The sequence below is a fragment of the Anas platyrhynchos genome, chromosome 3 (genome assembly GCF_047663525.1).
Source record: "Anas platyrhynchos isolate ZD024472 breed Pekin duck chromosome 3, IASCAAS_PekinDuck_T2T, whole genome shotgun sequence".
NCBI lineage: Eukaryota > Metazoa > Chordata > Aves > Anseriformes > Anatidae > Anas > Anas platyrhynchos.
This window is the reverse complement of record NC_092589.1, coordinates 52,277,831-52,303,964: the sequence shown is the minus strand read 5'-3', so window position 1 is coordinate 52,303,964 and position 26,134 is coordinate 52,277,831. Positions and strand designations below refer to the sequence as shown.

Here is a 26,134-nt window from a genome sequence, read left to right as displayed (position 1 = left end):
AACTCATTTTCCATTCACATTTAGCTGACAATTCCATTTAAAACAACGAAAATGCAAAAACATGCAACTATTATTAGCACCAAAGAAGTGGCATAGCATTTTGCCTTATTTTACATATACCGAAGAGCATACAATATAAGTTCAGAAAGTCATGCAGAGGAAAGATGCTGGGTATAAGGTATAGAAAACATAGTAGTGGAGAAAAAACAAGAACATTCCTTGCACAGCATCCAACTAACAGAATGCAGATGAAATAATTACATTTCTTCAGACTTCCATTACACTGTGCAAGGTACACAAAGTATGGTCTGACTGGGAAACAGTTATGAATTACACATCCAATGCATTCATTATGGCCTCTGCATTTAACTTACACCCAGAAGAAGGCATTGCTTGTAAACATTATGCTATTTTAGCTGTGAAAAACATTCACACTTTTTTTTGAAAGGCTTCAAGCTGAAACAGATGTCAACAGTTCTATAGAATTATCATTAGCATGTTTTATTAATACCATAATATTACTCTTTTAAAAAAGGGAAAATAAAGTAATGCACCAACACATTATAAGACCTAATATCTTGTGCAAAAAAAATAAGTTTAGAAGAGACTGCTTTGGGATAAAAGTAAAATACCTCATCAACAGGCACTGACCTAACATGCACAAGATTAAGTGTTGTTTTTCTCAGGAGAAGAACTGAACATAAGCTTCCAGTTAGCCAGAATCCTTTAGGAGAACATATCAATGAATATTCACGTAAACCATGCTCAAGTTTTTCCAATTATATAATTTAATTGACATAATGATCTATTATTGAGAGAGACTTGCTTTTTGAATTATGCTTAGGCTTCTGCTGTCTCTGAGCTCATCTTCCCTAACCTGTTATCACTGCAGTTATGATAGTACTGAGCAAAGGGGACATTTCTTACTCTTCCTCATGTTATGCTTCAGATTCCAAAGGAACCTTCACCATAGTCATATTTTCGTATTAACAATTCTTCTCGATTACTGAGTTGTGGATTTGTGGTTTAGGATTAAAAGTTAAGTTGTCAAACAGCAAATCAAACAGAGAATAGTGAAAAAGAAATGTCCTCCATCACCTGACCTTATGGTTCAACATAACCTATGAAGTAGTACTTCAGCAAACAACTTCACAAAATAGTTTGTTTTTTGACCTCACAAAAAGAGTTAAAATTAAGCCTTCCTGCTAATATACTATACATATAATTTACATATACCAATGTAAAAACAGAAAACATAATGAAACATTAACATAGAGATTCTGAAATGAAAGTAGCCATATCCCATGCAAGAAAGAAAAACCCTTTCCCAAAATCAAGTCACCCAGCCCCTGGACTTCATTTATTTAATGACCCAATTGTTATAAGTAGAGTTAATTTTCATTCCAATCACAAAAGGGTTCAATCTATAACCCGCATACAACATATTCCAAGGCAGTTTGTTGCCAAATTTTTAAGTGAAGTCTGGATTTGGAAGGAAATTGTGTCACTGTTAGATGCAGAAAAGTAAATACAGTCTGGACCAGTAATGGGGTGTATGTAATATATATATATATTTATGACCAAATATTTAGTCATATAGATATATATATATATATATATGCACACACATATGACCAAAAGTCCTTTTCCACGTGATTAAATCAAAACATGATACTACCTCCACCTTGACCACTGTAATATGGAAATCTGACCATGTGGCTATGAATGTAATGCACAAAAGAAATGTAAACAGCCACACGTTCTCAAAGGGAGCGTACCTTTGCAAAAAATAGTGGAATAATGTTGTGAATTGCATAGACTGAACTCTTAGTACAGATTAGAATTCCACCCATCCAGAAAACAGAGAAGTGCATTTGCAAGAGTGTAATTTAAGCCACCAGTATCCTTGATTTTTTTTAAATTGTGCCCAGTGTATTTAGTACAGAAGCAGCCCACAGAATCACCAATTAGAATAAAGAATGAAAACAACTAAGTATGCGTTTTTTAAAATTTTATTTATTTTTTGCTGCTGAGTTAGTGTTGCATAGAGTAAGGTACTGGATTAGGAACAAAACATTTTCTTTCTACTTCCTACCTATGTCATTGGCTACCATCCTGGAAAACTTTCTGCTTTTGGTCTTCACTGTAAATAATATATTAATAAAAAAGGTCAATCTATATATCAAAGAATGAACTGGAAAAAAGACTTTAGAAAAGAAAAATACTGTACCCTTTTCTATAAAATTATTCATTTTTTGATCATCATCAGAATTTGGTGAACCAGAACCTATGAGTGAAGACAGAATGAAATGGATATACGTTTAATTTTGACACAAAACCAATGCATTAATAAAATTTTCAGTTTAAGGTAGATAAAAAGATTTGTTAAAACATAAAATACTGATGGTGGTATTCTCTGGTAGCTGGTAGCTGTACTAGATACTATGGATTGCAATTTATTTTGTTGGGACAGGAATTCTGCCACATTGACATTAGTTTAGTGAGAGAAATATTTATTTCACTGAATAAAATATTTAGCACTGAGTAACTGTATTGCTGTCCTAATCATGGTTCCAGACAAAAAATAAACCCAAATTACAATTCACAGAACACAGTAGTAACAATAAAATAACAAGTTTTGAATTTTTTTTTTCCAATGCAATATAACATTGTTTGGCCACAGCTCCTCAATTATTCTGCCAACAGCTCAAAGCCAATGTTGTCACCTAGGATTTTTCAGAATTCTTAATACTGAAAAAACAGTAGTGGTGTCTATAGGCCACTACTTGAAGCCTCCTATTGAAAATAGAAAATTTCACTGGATTTTATTTTGTGCAAGTGTAAAAATAAGAATGGAATGCAAACATCTTGCTGAAAACAGCATGTCATTTTCACATGACTAAAAGAGGACTACAGTACTGTGATCATGCCCAGGAAAGGTGTAAAATTCAGAAACCAAACCTAAGGAACTGCAGTTCTTCTTATATCCGTAAGAGCTGGCCTTCCCCGGAACATACAAACATCACAAAAAGATTTCTTATCAGTGAGGTGACGACTGCCTCCATCCCTAGTTACAAGTACCTTTCTCAAAAGAAAACCGGAGAAGCCTGCCATGAACCTTCTCATTCACGAAAAACTGGGAGGAGAGGACAGAACAGAGGGAAGCAGGACACACTCTAAACTTACCACTTCAAGAATCTACTTTACAGGGCTTGCAGCTGTGGCTTCTCAGCTCCCTCTTTTCTCTATTCAGTATTTTTGGTATTTAGAATTATTTCTCTTTAGTAGTGCATGTGTACCTAAGAAATCATATACTCTTTTCACAGAATATTCAGCTCCCCAGAATTCTAGATTTGATTCTGTTCACTTTATTATGAGTAAGCTACCTTCTAAAGTCTTCTCAGATAGTCAATTTATAAATTAAAACTTAAATCCTATCACTCTATATTTAAGATTTACCCTCTAATTTTGTTTCCTTTCAGGACATTTAAATCTGTCTATTTTAAGTTGTCCCCTTATTTGATTCTCTTAAAATAATATATATATGTATCCAAATTGCATTATATTTTGATCTACTCCAGCTAACACAACCCAGACATGAGGGAGGGAGGGTAGGCAGGTTGTTAAATTTAAGATTTTTCCATATAACCTTGATTCTTACCCTAGTACTTCCATTGCACTGTGAGTGGAAATGGTGATTTGAGTTTTATACCACTTCAATATCAACATTATGAAAAAAGCCTCTAATTCAACTTAGTGTTTTAAGCTTTAGCTATAAAAGTTGGAAGTCATTTGGGCTGACATTTGAGTGATGCTGGAGCAAGAGAGAAAAAAAAGATTGCAGTTACAACTCATTATTTGTTCCCTGTAAACATTTTTGCAAAAATAGTAAGTTTTTCAATGGAGATGGGGCAGATGATAACAAGATATAACACTGCATTTCAGTTTTAAACAATTTCCTTCATGGCTCACTTCCTTCATTCCTCACATGGCTCACAGGCTACCATAGAAAAGGAATCTATCCTTAGACCCCTATACTGATTACCAGTTTGTACGACATTGCAAGTATACAAACTACACTACACTAGCTACCTGTGTAAACCTTTGACCTTTAATTTGGAGCAGAGCTTTCAGTGAAACAGATGAAGTGACAATACTTCTTTAAAAGTTTTGTCGAGAGTAATGCTGAAAATGTGTCTTTTACCTACTACATGAAATATTAATTTCTAATACTATACACTGACACATACTATTTAATATTTACATATCTATAGCCTCAATGAGCCAACACTGAAAAATTTCAAAGCTGTGTAACATACTGCTGAAGCTTTCTTTTAGAATATTAAAGTACATGGATATTCAGTAACTACTGAATATCCATCCCCTTCTCCTTTTTTTTTTTTTTGGAAGCAAGAAAATCATACTTTGTAAGGATGACAGCTTCTGAAGACCTCTGATTCCAAAGGAAAATGATAATTTGTGGAAGCAGAAATAAACTAGCTCCTTTTGCAAATTTTTTTTTTAAACCACTTCTGACAACTGAAACGCCGGATACCTGAACTACTACAGGAATTCATACACCTCTTATCAGTGTTTCAGAATTCCATTGTGCAGTTTAGTAGTCTCCCTGAAACACAAATATTGCAGATTGTATCTCTCTTCACTCATCTTCATGACATTTTTATTGCATCTGTTAAATAAACTTTGCTTTAAAAATACAGTGGAGCAACACAGCAGTTTTTCAGGACTTCTCACAAGTTATACAGGTTTTATATAATTACTTAACCAATATGCGCTTACTTAAAGCATGCCATCTTCTGTGCAAATAGGAAGATGAAAGAGAAAGTGATGATTACCTGAAGTAGGTGATTTGCAGCGATCTTCTGGCACCATTGTACCTTCATTAATATCACAAAGACCTGCTGGAACACAAAAACAATGTATAGTGAATATGGCTGCTATTTCATCCTTTTCTTCCATTACAGTTAGGATTTTTTTTTTTTATTAAATACAAACCAGCTGGCTGTGGTAGAATTTGTTACATCTTACACTTTTTAAAATTTGGACACTAGCTGCAGTGACTGCAAAGCTATTCACTTCATCCTACTCATTAAATTTCAGTGAAAAGAACTATCTTTTAAGCATAACACACTTATCTGAGCACTTAATTACATTATATAGATATATATTAGATATACATCATTTCTATTTTGAAAAAAATCCTACAAAAATGTAATTGTTAAAGAAAGTCACAGGAAAGAGGATCTCGAAGACTACAACCACATTCAGAGTATATGTGAAATCACTGAGTTCTTTCACTATTTGTTTTCTATCTGTTAAAGTGATGAGCTTTGTATTTACTTTTGTTCTGTGAAGTTCAATATGGAGTTTTACTGAAAGATTATGTCATCTGCTGAATTTAGGGTATTAGGGTGCTTAAAAAAGCCTTCTTCCTTATATGAAGGCATTTCACTAAATTACATTGTCAACTCTGACCATTTGAATAACTAATATGTTAACATCTAAAGCTCATTCCTTACATTCCAGTGAAGGAAATAAAGCATAGGAGTTCAGCATCTGATGCTAAAGATGGAAGTTACCTCATTAATGTACTAAAGATTATTCCATAGCATTAACTATGAATATACAAGGAATTTTGCCCTTTTCCTTTTTGATAATAAATTGCTAGCAACACTGCCCAGTTTTAAACACACTTGAGACTATAAATGTTTTGTACTACACAAGGTTGTGTAATAAGTTTTCTTAAAAATACACAAGCTGCTCTCCCCCCCCCCCCAAAAAAAAAAAAAACAAAATAAATTTTAGACAGTAGCATAGGTGGACAATATATTTTTATGTATATTTAAAGGACGATGACTGGGATACATTTACAGATAAATTTCAGCGTGTTATCTCTCCAAGATAGCCTGAGCAGACCACGTGTTATACATTCAGAAATCAATAGCTCTGCTAATCACAAGTAAGGGTGATCAAAATCAGCTTAGAATTAATGATCTTTCTCGTTAAGATCTCTGAAAATTCACAGAGCTCCCTTTTCACAGATTAAAAGCATGTGATTACCATTCTGAGAATATGGCCTTGGTGAGAGCAGATGTCCCTCAAAAATATAAAGATAGATCTTGATCAGGCTTCTTTAAGAAAGAAACATGAATTTTTGGTGCTGGGAACAAACAACCAAACCACGACTGCACTTGGTTACTACATGGGGAAGCTTTTAGATGAGAATGAGGGGAGGGGGGGATTGAAATCTCCTTTTTGGGAAAAAACAATCTTTTAAGCCTAAAAATGTGCTTATTAACAGTTGTAATAGCTAACATCCAGAAGGATCCTCTGACCCTACCTAAAACAGATATTAAACATCTCACTACTGTTTCAGCTGGTGGAAAGCACAGGCCTCACAGAATGGTTTCACTGGGCAGCCTATATCATCAATAGAGGAACAAAAAAAAACGTCAGGAGTAGCCACACATAGTTTATCAAACCAATTAACATCTTCTTTATAGAAGTTTTAGGTGTCCTGAATCTTTGAGGTGGAGTCTTCTGGTACTAACGTTGAAAAACCAGCTTCACCCACAGAACAAATACCATTTTGACATTTTAATGTTCTTTCATCACTGACTGTTTATTCTTGCCTCTCCCCACTTTCTTTTTTGGTAATCCAGCAAAAACTTTGCCAGCGTTGCTGAGTGGGATTTGAAAATGAACACGGTCCTTAAGTATGAGGGGAAACAGTTCTTGCAAGCGTGACAAAGAAATACCCAGGAAGTTTGCTGGCCTTCAGTCTGAATTGCAACACTTCACTTTAAAACACGCTACCCAAGGCCTTCTGGTGTCTGCCATCTAAAAATCTGTTAGCTTAGACACAGTGCTGTGCTCACACTGCCGCTCAGATGCTACACATACCTATTGTACATGAAGCTCTATTACAACATGCAGAAATATGAGCTCGTTACTCCCAGTCAAAGCACAGTTTCAACTCTGAAATGTCACAACAGACAACACAGTATCATATTATGTAGACTGGCTCATTACTGGAAGCAGGAGGTTTAAAGAACACTCTTTGACCAAATATTAAGTAAATTCTCACAGCAGTGATACCAGGAGGACAAACATATATATCCTGTGCTTTTAGAAATAGTCATGTTTCTAAATCATGCTCCTCGGGGAGCCAAACAACATAAATCCAAAGATGCAGTTCAGGAATTTAACATCCTCTCTCCTCACAAGTATTTTAATTCTTTATCTTCAGAGGAAGAATTGAGCTTCTTACACTAGTTTCGTCTGAAAAGTGAAATCCTGCTTTGTCCGGAATAGACTTTAGACAAGAATAAAGTCATATACCTACACATTTGCTTCCTCTGTAAGTAGTATTTAAGTTAAATTTGATTAATATACATCTTAATGAATGACTCACATCAATTGATCCAACAGAAAACCTCAAAATATTGTCTCTTGTCATAAAGCTATATGCCAGTTTTATGCATTAGTTAAGATTTATCCTACTAAAGAGTAAGTGGGCATTACGACCATCATTATGGCACATAAACCTTGGAAATCTAAGAATAGTCAACACTGCTTTTATTTGACAGATAGGAGGAAGGGACAGAAATACATTAAAAAAATGTATGTATTAGTTGTTACAATGAGCAGAGAGTAATGAAGATGATCTGAGTTGAGCCTATGAACTATGAAGGCCTGTCTACCTTATAAACCAAGGCACCCTGATATAACCCATGTGCACAGCAAATTCAGGAAAGGTTTCAGGCTTACAACATACGTGCAACTTGCTGTGAATTTCTAAACCAATTGATCCAAAGTCTTCTATTTCAGAACTGCAACCTGACTAAAACAAATATATGGAAAAGTGACCTTCTTAACAAGCTCTTAGCTTCCTTCTGAACTCTAGTAGCAGGAAATTTGAAATAAACTTTAAAATGAATCAAAGTCATATAATGCTACTTAAGATAGAAAAAACATCATGCTGCATTAAATGCTCCCTAGAACTACAACCAAATTTAACGAATGTATTATGCTTCATAAAATGTTTGATGATTTTGTGCATAAGCTTCAGGCAGATTTATCACAGAAGAAACAACTTCACAGAAAACCTGCCTAACAAAAAATACAATTAAAATAATAAACAACATGAGAATTAGAATTAAAAATAATTAACTTGAGACAATTAAAAGAACACAATCACACTGTGATTTCAGCTCTGTATTTGGCTTAGCCACAATTGATGTTGGTCTGGTTTAGTTTAAGCCTAAATTTAAAAATTCGAAATAAGTTCAGGTCCAGATCCAGTTGAAGTAGAAACAGGATGGGTAAATGACTAGAACAACCAACCCCTGTACTTTCTTCTGGTTTGATTCAACTCCAGTTCTGAAATCCTTGTTGGTTACATTAAAAAAAGACTTTTTGATGTGTAATCAAATAGAAGTCACATGCAAGCAAAAACTGCTTCTACTTTGTCTGAATAATTCTGAACTCTCTCTGCTAAAACATATAAAAATGTTATAGGAATATATAAAATATACATACATTTCTAGTATATTGTACTCGTTGAAAAATCACAGAAACCCTTGCAACTCCCACCAACAATAAGCTTTGAAAGAGTTAATAAGGTTGGTGTCTTCTGTGAACTCAAAATTATGGGACTAAGCAAGCAACAACTGCTATTTGTAGTTCTTTTGTGTAGTCATAAAATTTTGAAATGTGTGATATTTGGTATCAGTACTGGCTGTCTTCTTGCTGACTCTATTCTCCTGTCATACTTTGGAATTTGTATATCAAGCAAAGATCTCAAAACAGTATTAACAGCCACTATGAATAGATTTCTCATCATCCTGTGGAAAATTTTCTCACATTTCAGTGTACAGCCAAAGCTAACTTTTTTCTTCCACAATCACGAGTTAAAGATGAAGGTTGACATCATTTTTATCCATGACAAGCACCTGAAGACGTTGTCTAGCAGGCCTTCACAAAACACATACTGCATGCTTCACAACCTATAAACTGTCACCTAAAACGCGAGTAAAATACCTGGTAAGATTCACTGAAATTGCAAAATACAACCCCAACCATAGCTCGTACCTGTAGAACTAGTCTGAAGTGTCAGTTCACAGTCAAGCTAGTGTGGAGTACCTTGACTAAATAGATGTTGCTTTAAGATGCGACCCTGAAATTCTTTTCCCGAGTAAAAAGATGACAGAAACATACATCATATTCTTGTATCACAAGTGAAGGGAAAATCTTGCATTTCTACTCATACTTTAGAAAATACATAGCTCTTAGTGTATGATTTTTTTTTTTTGTAAAGAAAATCTTTCTGAATTTTCAACTGATTAACTCAGAACATGCCATTTCGTAAATTATAAATGTCTATTTAATAGACCATCTGCTTACAATTTATGCTGGAACATATGAAATAGCAGGGTTCTTACTAAGGAAGGATCAACTCTTCTTGCTTTGTTTGGTCAAAATCTGTGGAAATGGTTGAATAACAGAATATTTTTTTCCTACTCCTCTCTATCATGAAATCATTGAATCTTTGGTTTTGCTAATCTTGGATACTATGGACAGTAGCAATATGCCGCTTTGTCACACTGTCTGAACCTGAACTTCAAACAACTAATTAATAATTTGTCTGAACGCCTACATAGGTTAGAATGATTACTTTCTAATGCTGTTGTTGTCTCAAAGAATGAGAAATACACTCAAGTTTCTCTAAAACATCCACATTAAGCACACAAACACTTTTTCTAGGAAGATTTACGTACTGAGTACTAGTAATGCCTGAAGGTTATTAGAACTGTACAGCAGTTGAAACAGTCTTATGCATACAAATCGTCAGATGTATTAAAATAGAAATGCTTTAAAGACAGAAACAAAAGAATTCGATGAATGTAGTCTTGAAATACAAACGAGTGAGCGTAAGTTCCTTGTATTTTTGAAGGCACTAAACACCAATATTAACGTCCAAGAACCGGAGAACACAAATCCTCAAAGTGTACCAACTAGCTCATATAGCACCAATCCCATAAATACAGCAAAAAATTATGCTTTAGCTTAACAGAGTTTTGTAAACATATACAGGAATAATTATTTATTTTTAAGCTACCGAAGTCTGGATAACAGCAAGAACTAGAAAACTAGAAATCATCAGAGATGTTAAATAACTCTAGAGAAATTAATTTCAGTCTTTATAGAAAGTGAGTGTGCAGCTCTAGCTAATCAAAATTTGGAAAGGATGGTGAAGGAAGGCAGGATCAACTATTGGTTAAGAAACCAACTCTCAAAAAAACTATTCTAACCTATAAATATTCCAGGTAAACTCAGATTTTCAATCGTTGGCTTCAGAAGGCAGTTCTGGAACTTCTGCCCATCTTTTGCTTCCCTTCACAGTGTCAAAGGAGCATCAGATCCCAGCTACCAGTTCTTTATCATCTCAAGGTGGAAGCGTTTCTTTCATGCCTAACTGTTCCTTGGCAGCAGATGATGGAAGACCATAAAGAAAGAAATAGTTGGCTATTAAGCCTACCATCTCTGAAATGCATTTACTTTTTTCTCTTTTGGAAAAAAACACAGAGAAACTAAAAAAACTAGACCACAGTCTCAAGTATGCTTTCCCCACCCTGCTCACTGTTCCTTAGGTTTAGTTTTATTCTACACTCCTGTTATAAGGTGGTCAGATTACAGCCCAAGTGCTGGAGAAAACTAGCATACTAGAAAAATGCATGTTATACTTTTAAAATCTACTTTATATTTTCTGAATTCTTGAATGCTGTGACTGCTGGAACACATCAGAGAAGCCCTGAGGGTAACTCATGGCTCTGATGGGCTACCATCAGCCCCCTACAGGGCTGTGCAATGCACCAACACCTCAACTTTTAAACCCTACAAGCAATACCTTCACAGAAGTAAGCTTTCATTTTTAATGGACAAATCACCATTACAATGTTAATAAGTAAATAAATAAGAATTGTCATCATGTAACACGAGTTCCGAAGCTTTTTCGACCAGGATGGGGACCAAGCAAGGGAAGGTTCTAGCCTCAGAGGACCACTGGATTTGGTGAGTCAGATCTTGAGCCTATAGACATCAGTAACTTATGAGACAGGTTTTTGCTTTCCTCCTCTCTCCTGCCAGTTCATAAGACTATTATCATGGTTGCTTTTTTCCTTCCAGTTTCTTTCAATGAAGCCATGAACAAGAAGTGATAGATGTATGATTGATTAAAATCAGTTTCTAAAACTAAAACAATTACTTATAATGGAATAACAAAAAAATATTTGTGGTGAGTAAACAGCAAGTAAAAAAAATCAGGTTCAGATGTTCAAAAATATTTTATTGCCATGAGATGACTTACTTATATAAGAGGTGCGAAGCTTTTTCACAGACTCTGAATATAAGTTAGAAAGGCCGCACATGCAAGAAGCCACAGTCAGCATACCTTTATGCAGCAATGAGAAAAGGAAAGACGGAGACACTAACAGTACATTTGAGAGAGAAAAGCCAGCTCAACAACTTGTATAACCAGGTTTAGAAAACGCTCTTGCCATGCAGGTCATTAGTATTAAAATGTAAAAGATGAAAAATTATATGAATTCATGTAACAGTTACATTCATGAGCAAGAAAGACTCAATTCATGAACATCGTAGCCAGAGTGTTAACTCAGAGTTATGCTGAACATTAAAATAATAAAAGGCAAGAGAAGTAATTTTTAACACTAAAAATGCAGTTAATACATAAATGCATGAGGTAGAAGTTAAGCCCTTTACTACCAAGTGCAATTAACACAGTGAAGCTGCAAAGTTATTTCTTTCTTTCTCAAAGATATATATATTTAAATTATACTTAAAGTATATCTTATCTGACACAGGCTAAGAACTGCTTATGTTCTGCTTTATGCTAATGCTTTTTTAAAGCAGTTTTCTCAGTTGAAGTAAGCTGACTGGTGTTAACTACATCTTTCTCAAACCAATGTTTTACTAAAATTTCCTGGAGCATCAATTTTCACTTGGATAAAAATGTTACTTGAACTTTATTCTGGATCAGTTAAAATAAACCAATCAACTCTAGAGCATGAAGAAGTTTTTTGAACATCAATAATTTCCCATCAAAGGGTAATCATTTGGGGGAAGCAGTGACTTTGTTGATAGCTCTGTCTTTAGCTGCTTTCCAAATTAGCTTAAAATTATCCACTAAGTAACAAGAAGGAGAAAATCTTGAAATTCTAACTTTTAATTTTGGCAACAAAAAGTTTGGAATTCTGACTGAAAGGTCATTTTCCTCCTCCGCTGCAAAGAAGCACCCTTCTTAAGTATACTTTTGAAGTGAAGTTCATTTTTCAAAAAAAAGCTTCTATTTTACTCATTTGGATTGGGAAGTTTAATTGATTTATTTATATCAAAGGCTTCCTCCGAAACTAATATAAGAGCATGTACAATATTATAACACTCTTTAGATTATCATGGACCTTTCTAAACAAAGGTTAAAATAGGATGCAAAATGATCTCAGCAGATACAGTGACTATCTGCTAATATTAATAGGTTTATACATGCATGTGACATGGATACGAGGCTTAGCAGAAGAAATGACTTCAAGCTGTGTTAAAGGCATAAATCTACTGAGTGTTTGTAACTTACATCTACACACACAGAACATGCATTTCCATCTGTTTTTTAAAAAACTAACATTACACTAGAAAACATTAACAATGATATCAAGCATTACTGAGTATTGTTTTATTGAGTATTATTTTTGAAGGAAAAAGTAACAAACCTGCAATAGTGATGATCAAGAAGAAAGGATGAAACCATAACGGCAAAAGCATACTTGTATGCAAAGAATAGACACTGTTAGCCTTGATAAACTCAGAAGATAGACATAGCTGGTTAAAATAAGTGCTGGATAACTCACCCCCAGATGGCTGCCGAGTTTTTCGGGGAGATCGTGGCTCCCTACGATAAGGATCATTGGAGCCATACAGTTCAATAGTGCCAAGATTCAAGAGCACTGTCTTCTGCAGGTAATCAACCATGGCAATACCATTACAGTTTCCAAAAACTACTCTGGAAAAAGATAAGTGGAAGGGAAGATAATGCTAATCAAATATAGGTATAATTTCAATTTTGATATTTTTTTGCTGTTCAGAATTTTAAGACTTCCTATTTTTTCTTACTTTATTATTACTATTTTTAATAAGTTGCCCTAAATTAAGAATATGTATAAATTATAATTTTAGAATGCAGCATTGTTTGTGTTCTTTTGTATAAAGATGTGACACTGACTAAAGTAGATCACTGTCATTGTATGTGCCAACCTATCTGACAGAGGCTTTACTGACATTTAGCTCTACAGTGCAAACACAAGGAAGAATGATGCTGATTTGTTTCTGACATTAGCATCATCAGCAATCACTCTGCCATGACCCACAAAATTTAAGCACAGGAAACTGATTGCATCTCGTGTTGCTGTGCAAGTCATGTGAACACATTGACTTAATTTTTAATAGCTGCCACATTAACAAGATAATGAAAAACAAAATTGCATAGAATATACTTACAGGCCGTATGCTGAATTGACTGCTAAGCTGGTTATCTGCTGAGGAGGTTCTCCACTCACCCACACTAGTTGGATAACTAGCTCAATTTGGTAACCTGGAGACTGCTTAAGAGGAGAATTTTTAACTCTGCAAAGTAAGCAAAATATATCTTTGACTCTCTAAAATCTCTTTTTTCTTCTTTATAGGCTCAGAATTCACTGAACTTTTGAAAGTTTGGATAGCTGCAAAGAAAATCAACCAAAAACAGACAACTACATCAGAACTGCTCATCCAGTCTTTTAAAAGCCCCTTTGATTCATTATTGTGTTGAAAATAAATTGAGCAATGATCACAAACTCTGTTTCTCTCTTCTTCAGAAAAAGTACAGCATTAGCACTCTGTACTGACTTGAACAGCGTCTAAAAGGAAGGTGGCACTAACTCTTTTCTGAGTTCCTAAAAGAACTCTGGTTTAGAGGATGTAAGAGTGAGGCATGTGGATGGAAGAAGCGTATGGAAAAGGAAAACATAAGCACAAGGTATTAGACAAACACAAACAAGAAGTTAACAATAGGGAAAAAAAATTCAAAGCAAGGTAAGATGACTGTGATGGTAGACCAGTTACAAATAAAAAGCTTGAGGGGTGGGGAGGTGGGGGGGAATTGAAGCTCTTGGAAACATTGCCTGCATGCTGACAAACAAACTTAGGAATTTAATTTAAACATTTTTATTTAAAATGCTTGTTCTACAGCATGAGCATCTATATCTATACTACCATCTGTGCCAAAGTTTCCCAAAACAAGCAGCATAGTCATAAAACTATTTTTTGATTATTATTATTAATATCAACTGGAATTAGGACATTTAAAGAAATTAAGATTGGAATCAATTTATTGAAAGGGAATTTAACTTCCAGGTATTTGCAGAATGTTGCTGTAACAAATGAGTTTCACTGACAATAACATTTCTGTAAGATTTTTCCAAGTAGATATATTATCAGCCTATAAATTTTCTTGTTTCTCACTCAAAAACAAAACAGAATATACTTACTTTAAACATGGGACATTATCACGAAGTCCATCAGATGAACTACTACTAGTTGATGGATGAGACTGGGGAACAATGGATTGAGGATTGGAACCTGTGCCAGGAGTTGGTAAAGGTGGCACCTGCTCACCATCTGGAGATTCAATATCATTTATTTCATACAACAGACGTACTTCCAGCATCTGCAACATAAAGTTAAAAACAACAAAATCTGTCAATTCTGTCTTTCAAAAAATACATGAATTAAATGAAGTGCAACCAAAGTTACTAGTGCTAAAAGTGACATACAGGACTTCTCCATCTTTTTAAAGATAAGTTGCTTAACAAATCTCACAACCTGAACACACGCGGTCTTCAGAAATAGAGCAATACTAGCTACTTGAGATTGAACATACAAAAACCTGAAAACCTAATTTATTTCTCACCAATACAGGTTTCCTGCTTAATAAGGACAATAAAAGGAAATACTGAATACAAGACTCATTTAATTGTCATTATGTGCATGTAATACTCTTAGTTATGATGAAAGCTTATTTTATGTAGTTTGGGAATGCTGAAACTAAGAAGAGCCAAAGGCAGGTGAACAGTTTGACTGATATACCCACTCAGTAGCACTATACATACAGAACTTAATTCAATTTTTAATGTTGCATCGATCTAGACTATACATTTTAAAGAACAGAATCTCATGATTTCAGATTTTCTTCTGTTGGATCTGCAACAACATTAGTATTAATTGCAGCACAGTTTAAAGAAAGTTTTCCAATATCTTATTCTCATCTGCAAAACAGAACTTAATTCAGACAAACAAATAACTATACAGTAAACTTTAAAGCATTCCGAATAAAGAATCAGCTTGCTACTTGCTTATTTCTAAAAATCCATTAGAAAATACTACTACTTTAGAAGGGAATACACTTACACATGACTAAACACTAGAAGAAAAACAAACATGGCTCATCTCCTTTACTGAGACTTGTCTCAAGTGGAAAGAATAAGAACTGTATCACCACTAATGATTTATTCAGAACATTGATAACTAATCATCTTCAAGTTAGCTTTCTGCTCATATAGCCAGATAAGCAAAGTTGCATGTCTCTAATTTAACAAAAGATTTCTCAAACTCTTGTTCTAGTCTTCCCAAGTCTTCTACAACTTGTAACAGTATCAAATCAATAACAGCAAAGTCCTTAATAGACCTTTGGGCATGTATTGTACAGTTCTCCCCTTCTTGTTCTGCATACTGCAGAATTTTTACCAAGAAAAATAGTAATTATTAGTAATCAAGCAAAAAAAAAAAAAAAGGCATCAACCAAAAGATTTGAAAATTCTTTGACTCCATATCTCATTTACTTCCATTTAAAATATATCTCTGATTCAACTAAGTTTTAATCCATGAGTTGGTTTGATAGAGCAAAGAACTATTATCAGTAGCAAGATCTGAAAAAGGCAATGAAAACCAAATCTTGTTGTGTAATTTTTATTTCTGCTGAATTTCATAATTTATTACTTTTCTTAAATGAAAAGCCCTCCCAGTTTTGAGATGATCTTTTTTGTCTGTTTTACTAACAAAATGAAAAACTGAATTGCTGCAAAAATCTTATTATAGCTATATTCTATAAAGTTATACAAATTACCGGAATGACTTCTGTTGTCACTTCCTGCTTGCTGAACCTGTAAATAATGACATGTGCAGAAACTCCAGCTATGCACAGCATTCTACTTTCTGGACACCATGAGATGATCTGAATAGCATACGGATCTTCATCTACTATATCCGTGTTTGGCCTGTCATCCTTATTCCGTGATTTTTCAAATACTTTAGCTGTTTTGAGCTTATAGAGTACTTGCAGCGTTACTAGGAGCAAACCAAGAGAAATAAAAGTTAGTTCCCATTTAAGCAAACATTTTTCTCTTGATATTTTTTCTAATTTAGAAACGTTTCTTGGTAGAGACAGCCCACGTGTTCAGTAAAATACAGCAGAGTAGAAAAAAATGAGTAACTGTTGATACCACCCATGCAGTGCACCACTTGCCCAATGCAGGATCAGTTAGTATCAAAAACTTTTCCTATCTATAGATATATGTGCTAAGCTTAAATTACAAACTGCTGTCAGAGTTTCTCACGTTTAGCAACACTTCAGGTTCTCTTTATATTGGTAAGAGCTAGTTATATTTACCACACCACAACTTAAGCCTATGGTACACAAAGTGAAATTCCTTCCCTTTCTCCTTACAGTATTTCAAATCCGTGGCCTCTTACTTGTGTTTTCAAACTTAACAGCCTCAATTCCTCCAATTTTTCAAAACAATTTTTGCAATGATTTTTGTATGTGCTGACACTGCACTCCCACATAACTTTTTTTTTCTAGACTAAGTTCTGAGCGTATAGCCTTGATACTATATTCAAATAAATGGTCTCATGCTACTCAACAATTAGTAATATTAACCTCAATTATAATTGTAATTCTAATTCTTTCTTCCAGTATTCTTGCAACTGCCCTAGTGTTGCTTTCAAACTTCACAGGAAGTCTCTGATCAGTCATCCAAACCCTTGACATATGACTAATCATATCCCTATGAAAACCTAACCTATCCTTTCTGCTCTTCTGTATTTCAGTAGCTTCACCCGACTCACATTGCCCTATTATATCTATAGGGCTGTGGTGTTGGGAGAAATTTGAAAAAGGTTCAAAATTAAGACACAGGATATCTGTAGCTTCCACTTAAACAGGCTAATTAATCTGTTATTAAAATGAAACGGAATGGCTATAATAGGAGCTACTTTTGACAGATCTATGCTGAGTAATATTTTTAACCACAGAGAATCAATCAGTTTTTCTTTCTTCCAGGTTCCACCCCCACTCCAAACAAATTAAAGATCTATAATACTCCCAATACTCCTCCTTCCCGTTTTTAAACATATATATTGCATCTGTTCCAACCCACACACTCCTTAGCATTTTGGAGCCTCACCAGTCTTCCACAAGTTTTCAAAAGACAACTGATAATGATTCCAAGATTGTTTCAGACAGCTATAAAGCCCTAAGAGTAAGTTTAGTCAGAACTAGATGATTTAAAATATCTAACTCAATGTAGTCCATTGTAATTTGAATTCTTACTGCATTTCTCACTGTTAGCTGTGTAGACCGTCAGAGGCAATTGACCCTTTAAAAATGTAAAATGGCTTGTTCAGTGCTACAAAGAATTTTACTGTTCTCCTGCCTTTCTTCACAAACATGTATATCATTTTACTAGCACAAATTCTGGCTCAAATTCTCATTTTTAGGTACTCTGAGTTCCAGGGTGCTGATATTATATAAAAAGAGCCCTAATTTTAGGCTGAAATAATTTACTGAAATTGAGTTACTAAAGTAAGTACCGAGTACTACAGAGGGATGCATTTGCCTGGCATTCTTCTATATGGTCAATAAGCTACTTCTGAAATTTAAAATACAAACAAAACTTCTTTTCCAGCTGGGCCTTGAACTACTAGGACAGATTGCTGTACCTGGGTTGGGGTAATCCCAGACAGTACAGCCTGGGAGAATAACTTACTCTGGGAAGCTATGTGGAAAAAGACTTAGGGGGTTCTGGTGGACAAAGAGCTTGACATGAGCATGAGCAACCCGATCTAGTGGGTAGCATCCCTGCCCAGGGCAGGGGCTTGAAACTAGATGATCTTTAAGGTCCTCCCAAACCAAGCCATATGATTCTATGATTTTCACTGAGGTGGTTAAAAAAAAAGTGAAAGGTTAACTAAAAAATCATGTTAGTTTTATTTAAGTTTAAATCAAAATTTCATATGGAGTTGCTGACTGTACATAAGGCAGGAAATATAAGAATGACTAGTTCATAATTGCATTCCATTAGAGAAATCAGTAAGTTTAGAAAACTCCTGCTGAACAGAAAAAAGTTATCTACTGAAAACACTTACTTGCTGAGGCATCCCAAAACTTGATTGACCCATCAGCATGCCTATGAAATATTAAAAATTAATAAGATCATAAAAAGGTTAGTTGGAGTGTTAGACCTCTTTGCTACTAACTGATTAAATATATGACTGACATTTATTAGTATTTGTTAAAAAACAAAATGTCATTACAACTTATGGTAAACCATTTACAAACACATGTCCCACGTATTTAAATGAAAAGGATTAAAAAAAATTGGAGGTTACCTCACTGAAATTCCACTGTACTAATTTGCAATTTTAAACTGATTTGAGTTACTTACATTTCTCATAAGCAGTTTGGCATACCTTACCATGCGTTGTTTCTTAAAATGATGCCATTATTTAAAGTGACATTCATAAAGTAAATGCCTAAATTAACTTTCAGTGTATTTCAGTATATTCAGTATTTCAGCGTAAATGAGTTTTCTAATTTGTTTTTATCCTTAAAGAATAGTCAGAAGACTAGACTTTCAGGATCATCTCTCAAAGTCTCTGTAACATTTAGTACGAAGGTGACAGTAATCCTCATTAGGACTAACGGGCTGTTCTTGAAAGAATATTTTACTGGTACTCTCACTTTCAGTGATGCACTGCATGGTTATAAATTAAATTTCCTTTCTACTGCTTACAATAGAGTTAGAAGGACCTGTTTAAAAACAAAAAATCAAAACGAACAGATTTAAGTATTTGGTTGTTTATTTTTAAAAGAAAAACTTGGCTTCCCTTTGAGAACTGAAAAATCAACAACAATTTAATGGACTTCCTATGCTTTAAAACATAATTCAAGTATTTTCCAAAAGTTAAGAAAAAAGGAAAAATTCCAGGATGTATAGACAGCAGACAATTATAATAACACATAATAGTAATTCCTGTAAAACACTTGCTTTCATACTATTCCTACCTTTTCTTCCATGTTTTACTTTCTTGTCAAGATTATGTAAATATCTTGTCTAGTGAACATAATTTCTTAAATGATTAAACCACTCATGGAACATTTTTCTTTCTATAAACGATCAAAATATTCCCAGTTCTACTCAACCAGATAAGTGAGTTATTACTACACTATGGTGTCACTTACCCTGTAATTATTATCTCTGGATAGCTTTGAGTAATCATACCCCAGTTGCCTCCACTGATAGGCCATTCCTAGAAGATTAATCAATGGAATACAGGATCAAATTTGGAAATATAGTACAGGAATTTGAATACTGGAACAAATACACCAAGGTAGAAAATAAGATACAGTGCAGAGTTAAGCCACTGAAATTATTATAGATAACTTTTTGAACTTGAGAAATATTAAAATCTGTGTTACTAGATATGTCTACAGCAAGGAAAAGTCAACAAGGTCTATGGACAACACCCATGCTCCAAGAAAACCCTTAGCTTCCAGTGATGTGGCAATCAATTGAATCACATCAGGAAAGCAGGCATGACGTATGCTATGTCCTCTCTAGACATCTACTAGCCAAAGACAGAATAATTGGTCAGGTGGAGCTTTAGTCATAGCATGGCCATGCTTACAGTGTTTGGAGCAGTTGATTTTCAGAATTTTCAAATAACACTTATGTACTAAGTGTTTTACCTTCTTACTGTAACCTTGACGTTTCTGTCGAGCGCCAACTGAATAGAGTGCAGGTATGAGGTCCACAGGACAATCAGCAAAATATTCACAACAGGTAACTGGAGACTCATGTATTGTCAAAGGATAAGGATTCTCAAATATAGGGTACCTTTAAGGGATGAAAGTGGAAGACTCAATCTAGGAAAAACAATTTATTTTAAATCCAGAACAAGTGAAACACTGAAGACTGTTTGGGTTCTTTTTGTACAAAGGAAAATAAATGCATACAAAATTAGATTATGAATGAATGAACATATTATGAAACTTTACTTCTCATCAAGTACACTATTCAGATTCTGTAGATCTCTAAACAGAACCTGAAGTTTGTACTGTTCCTAGAATATGTTTACAACACTGCTGTTCTTTACAGCCTCATTTTCAAGGTGTTAATGAGCCTTAATGTGGAAAAAAAAGTCAATAATATTCGGGTATATTTATCTGTGCTCAAAGGACTCTTCAGTTAAATGAATACTATGCTTTTTGTGTGTGTGAATCAGAAACAGCTTTTCAACCCATTTAACAGAAAAATTAGCAAAAACGTATGAAAACTTAATGCATACAAATAATTTTACATAAAGCTATCTGTGAAGCTAAAAATTCTTCTAAAAATGTCTGAAAGAGGCTTAATTTTAACAAGATATGTTACATCCATATGACAGCATGGGGCAAACAGAAAAATCCTGTAGCATCTACGCATGCATCTGTGCATCTTATTGCTTTTTCCAGGTCCAAAGAATTAACACATTGCAAGTGAAACAAAGACCATGTAGGTCTTCTAAAAAAACATAGCTACTGAAGATTATTACTACTTTATCATGAAACAGAACAGGAATTATCTTTAGATTTCAGGCACTGCCAACTACTTCACTTAAAAAAAAAGACTTGTAAAAAGCATTTTATTTCAAGCCCATTAAACTTGTTTTATGAATCTATGAAGCTTAATGCCATGGGTTTAATCAGAAACAAATTTTGGCTTCAGCATATGGCAATGTAAAAAATGGCCACGTAAAAAATCTAAATGAAACTGCTCAGTAGTTTCTATTCCCATTAAAGTTGTGAACTAAACCAATTTCAGATATTAGGATTAAACTTGACCTTCTTCCAAAATTCACAGATCCTTTACTGTCTAAGGTATCACCATAGACTTTGAGGATACTTATTTACAAGCTTTTGTCCTGCCATAGATGGATGTTCTTCACATGGTTCATTACTTTTAATCAGGAACATCACAAAGATCTTATCTGTCAAATTCCCTTGCTACTAATCCATTAATAGTTGGTGGCTGCTGCCTGTAATGATTTTGAAACCTCTGATAAAAAATTGCAAGACCCACCACAGCGTACAGATTGTTCCATGGGCAAAGTAAAACAAGTTTCAAGATGCACGGGGTAAGTTTTAGTTGTGAAAACTGTAATAAGATACTAGTTTTAAGCAACCTCTTAACACACTAAGCAATAAGGGAATACATTACCATTCTAATTTTGTGTATATACACAATTGTGTGTGTGTGTGTGTGTCTGTGTGTGTGTACATGGTAGTTATTACATCTGTAATGAGTTACCAATACTATCCAATACTTAAAACTTTTCAATTTGGGAATAATATTAACAAATATTTATGTATTTATGATGACAACCACACTCATTGTCAGCCAAAACTACCCAACCTCTCAGAACAACTGTTACGCCTGCTCCCTTCCCTAAAATTCTTTGCAGTATTTTGCCAGCTGAGCTCTAGTTCACTCTAAAATAAACTGATAATTAAAAAGCACAAGTGATCTGTTAGTAATTTCCTTCAGTCAACTTTGGAAAAAGTTGCATATACTGTTCCCATCTACTACATGATAACTTGAGAAAAGCTGCTTTTAAAAGGTATTATATTCTACCCAATAAAACTTATACCAAATATTCAAAATGTTATGTTTTGGGCAGCGAGGCAGTATGGTGGATTAAGAAGCTAAAGATCAGAACAACAAACTGACTACTGCAAGCAACCATTAAAAAGACTATACAAGATTCTTACCCATTTTGTGCAAGGTCAATCAGCACTAAGTCCTTTTCTAACAGAACAACTACAGCATATGGTTCCTGAAAGTCTAAAAGCAAGAAAAAAGTTAAGTTAGAGATAAACATCATACTCTGCATGCACAGCACTCAATCAGTCCTTGCACTTGATTAGTCAAGAGTAGAAAAGCGATTTAGATGACACACGGTTTCTGAAAGTATTTATGCACTCACTCCTCTGAATACTCTGAGTTTGGAAAAGCCACACTCCTTTAGCTAATGTCCTCAACTCTTTTTCAATTTGCTAGAACCATTTGAACAGCTCATATAACATGAAAAGGAACATGCAGGTGAACTTGTATAAGCATGATTCTGAAAGTACTAATTACTGAACAATAACACTCCCCCAACCCCAAAATTTCCTTATTTATATAAAATAAATAATATGGAAGTTGTCAAAGTTTAGCTTGCTGTCCTTCAGAAAGACAAATTCTCAAATTCTGAGCTAAGCAGTTCTATACACTCTGATGGAAGTTGACAGCTCAAAACACTGGAATCAGAAATAATAGCACTAATGTGGGACAACTACCTAGTCCATGATAAAGAAATCCCCTTCTGCAACAGAGAGATTACAAGTTAGTGAAGAATTTTGTGTGACTATTGGAATGAATAAGAAAGTCACTAAAGTTAAGAGTACTACACAAATGCTAATCAAGATTTAGCATTGACTGGAAAGGTCTCATGTGCACTAATAAATATTGATGAACACATCTGCTGCAATAGCAGCTTAAAATTGTAATGCTACTTTTTGTCTGCAATTGCTTTTGGGGTTAAAAAAAGGAAAACATGCAACCAGCAATCAGCATTCTTCTAGAAACAAAACAGATTTTATTATGAATGCTTTGGGAAGAAAAACAGACCTCAGACAATGGGAATAACAGATGTTGCTACTGCTGCAGTCTGATCCCCAGAGATAAAACAAGGACAATAGTAAGAAATATTCTGATGGGATAAAACTCCAGAGAAATTAGGTCAAAGTACAGAGAAAAATCTTTACAAAGCCTACCGTTAGGATACGGTGTTTCACAAAGTGTTAGAAAATCAACAATAGAATAATCCATTTCTAGCACAGCAGTACTTTTCCCATGCATAACTGTTAAACAGGGTCTTCTTCCTACAGTGTCATATGACAAGCCTCCTGAGAGAATGATGAAAGGCTCCCTGGAATAAATCAGACATACATAGGATCAAACCAAGATAATAAGTAAATAAGTAAAAAAATTGGTGATTTTTTGTGACCTAATAGTAAAGTTCAACAAGATATCATTAAGCAGATACATCAAGAATAATGCAAAGCAGCTCTGCATACAATAGATAGCTTGGGTACATTTCATACATTTCAAAATTTAAAAAGACTGTTTCCCAAGATGAAGCAGTTTTTATTATTTTGTTGTACTTTAGAATTGTTTCTCTTCTATTGAAGAGCAGATTCAGATTTGCCAACACCTACATATAAACACAATGTAAAATATTCCTGCAGGATTAGAAAGAAATGGTCCAAGAATTTTGCTTTTTGTATAGAATTAACCTAAAGCTTGAAAGATGAAAAATTTTACGAAAAAAAGGGGAAGTAATTTTGCAATCACAAAAACTTGTCTTTCTTAGAAAAGCAACCAGGTGCTTGGCAAACTTCAAAGACCTTATAAGAAGCAAGTACATAAATAAATGCCAATACTTCAACATATATTTACTCTAGATGTTTTATCTTTTTTTCCCCTACCATCATGCATTAAATTGAGGGATTTTTTCTGTCAGAGATTACACTCATGCCGTGTAATTAAATGACTAAGTAGAGCAAAACAAAAAGCCTGCTTGTCATGGTAGAAGACATTGTGGACTTTGGAAAAAAAATAAGTTGCTACAGAAGCATATTACAAAACATTCACATTTTCTCTAATACGCACATAATATATAATTTACTGAAAGTAAGATAAAGTAAATATATTGTACTAGATATTTTCTTCATTTCCCAATTATTAAAAGGCCACCACTCACTGTAATACTGTTTGTTTAAAATAGGGTCTTATACCTTTTTAAGAGCAGACTGACTGTTTATACAGCTGCTCAAGAAATCTCACCCACTACTGACTACTTCCTCAAATCTGAGATTATATTTCTGGATGAACAACAGGCACTAAGGGGATGCAATTCCTCTTATTTACTTGTACACCGACTTTAGGATGGCAAGACACACCCTTTGCTTGTGTCTGTCTTAAATGGAAGTAGTTAACACATCAGAATCTGGAGAAAATTTGTAGGGAAAAAAGCTATTCTGACTGATTGAGAAAATGAGGCTGAAGAGATATCTTTATGTTGTCTTTTCCCATAACTCCATCTTTCCAACGTCTAACTGGATTTCACTTGTGTTTCAAAGAAGTGTGACAGGTTACATACATCTTCTTGAGAACTTTGCATGAAGGGTTTCTTTTATGCACATGCTGGCCCTAATAAGCTTGGCTAAAATAGACATTGTGTTTGCAGTACTGAAGGCAAAGCAGACTGGGACAGCTTCCAGTTTCTCGTTATTTTGCCATCTGCCTGATCCTTCAGATCATGTTAACTGAAGAGTTAACATGATCAGTAAGTTCTGAGGCTGAGAAACAGATCTCAAAGGAATGGACATAAGTTAGACCTCACTGAGTTCATTCAGTACCCTGACTCCACCATAACCACAACTGAAAGCAGTAAGCAAAGAAGTAAGGACACTGCAAGCACTTTGCTTGAAACTTGGAGAAGTTTTTGCTTTCTTACACTTCCTCTTTTGGGAACTTCCTATAATATTTTACGATTGGGTCCATGAAGTGATTCTCAGGAAGATAATAAAATATGATTTGATCTGATATTCTTCAGGATGTTAGTGAATAGACATCACTTGTGTGATATGCTTCCAGTATCTCATTTTGATGGGATGATTTACTAAGTAGTTTGTTTTGGCAAAAGTTTTTTATTATTATTATTTTTTATTTTAATTTTTTAGTAATGCTGCCAAGACAATTTATAGTAACTAGTAGACTTGTGGATTCACTTTGATCATCTGATAAAAACCATAGCGATACATTTTAGTTTCCAAGTTTCTAACATAACAGTGCACATCACATGCTGGTTTCTGCCAGTTTTATTTCTCAAGGTAATCGGGTTGCTTTTGGCAGGCTTACCGGAGTCTGTATCATTACAAAGGAAAGAATGGAAGAGCTGAGAATAGATTACATAGATCTGTCACATGGATATTTCACAGATGAGTCAAAAATTACAGTTAACTTTAATCTGACAAAAAAGACAAATATGTTTGGATAGAAACTTTTCATGTTTCATTAAGCCAAGATTTACCATAAAACCAAGTGTACAGTTTGTAGTTAAATACTTGTGTTGTTCTTCAATTGTGATACATATTTGAAGGTTAGTGCACACTGATGTTTAATAAAAATGATTTAAAAGAGAAAAATAAAGATTGTAATTTACAATTACAATTAATTGTAGTAGGTGAGATGGATTCAGCTTCAATAGGTACATATTACCTACCTAAATCTATAGGAAATATTTAACAAGATAGAAAACGTACAAGATGAAGTGATGCTCAGCTCTTAGAGAACAGCTATACAGCATTTCCAGCTGCTGTGAACATCAATTCCTCATTGAAACAGTTCTGCTTCAGCAGGACTGAAATCAATCTCTTCACATTAATTTGCACTATCACTTAAATTTGTAAAATTACTTGGGGGAACACTGGAAAATATCGCTACATGGGTGGAAACATTTCATTGAAAAAGGTCTCAAAACCCACAGGATTAGCTCTTGCTGTGTATCAATACACAATACAATCAATATCAGTGGCTAACATTCCTGTAGGAACATTTCTGCTCAGTTTTAGAGGCAAATT

The 26,134-nt window shown here is 34.3% G+C and overlaps 1 protein-coding gene across 7 annotated transcripts in view; it reads right to left on the bottom strand.

Moving 5' to 3' along the window:
• The window catches only part of STXBP5 (syntaxin binding protein 5), a 111,166-nt gene that overhangs the window by 23,616 nt on the left and 61,416 nt on the right, over window positions 1-26,134 (bottom strand). For 2 of the 7 annotated variants that reach the window (XM_027454325.3, XM_027454327.3), the window contains exons 10-21: window positions 23,264-23,418; window positions 22,217-22,289; window positions 20,156-20,303; window positions 19,649-19,716; window positions 18,553-18,593; window positions 16,253-16,473; window positions 14,619-14,797; window positions 13,591-13,716; window positions 12,945-13,096; window positions 4,857-4,922; window positions 2,231-2,287; window positions 2,096-2,143 (exon numbers count right to left, since the gene is read on the bottom strand). In XM_027454325.3, the coding sequence (XP_027310126.1) occupies window positions 2,096-2,143; window positions 2,231-2,287; window positions 4,857-4,922; window positions 12,945-13,096; window positions 13,591-13,716; window positions 14,619-14,797; window positions 16,253-16,473; window positions 18,553-18,593; window positions 19,649-19,716; window positions 20,156-20,303; window positions 22,217-22,289; window positions 23,264-23,418 (1,334 nt within the window). The remainder of the gene's footprint in view (window positions 1-2,095; window positions 2,144-2,230; window positions 2,288-4,856; window positions 4,923-12,944; window positions 13,097-13,590; window positions 13,717-14,618; window positions 14,798-16,252; window positions 16,474-18,552; window positions 18,594-19,648; window positions 19,717-20,155; window positions 20,304-22,216; window positions 22,290-23,263; window positions 23,419-26,134) is intronic. The other 5 variants (XM_027454328.3, XM_027454330.3, XM_027454329.3 and 2 more) reach the window with 3 other exon arrangements.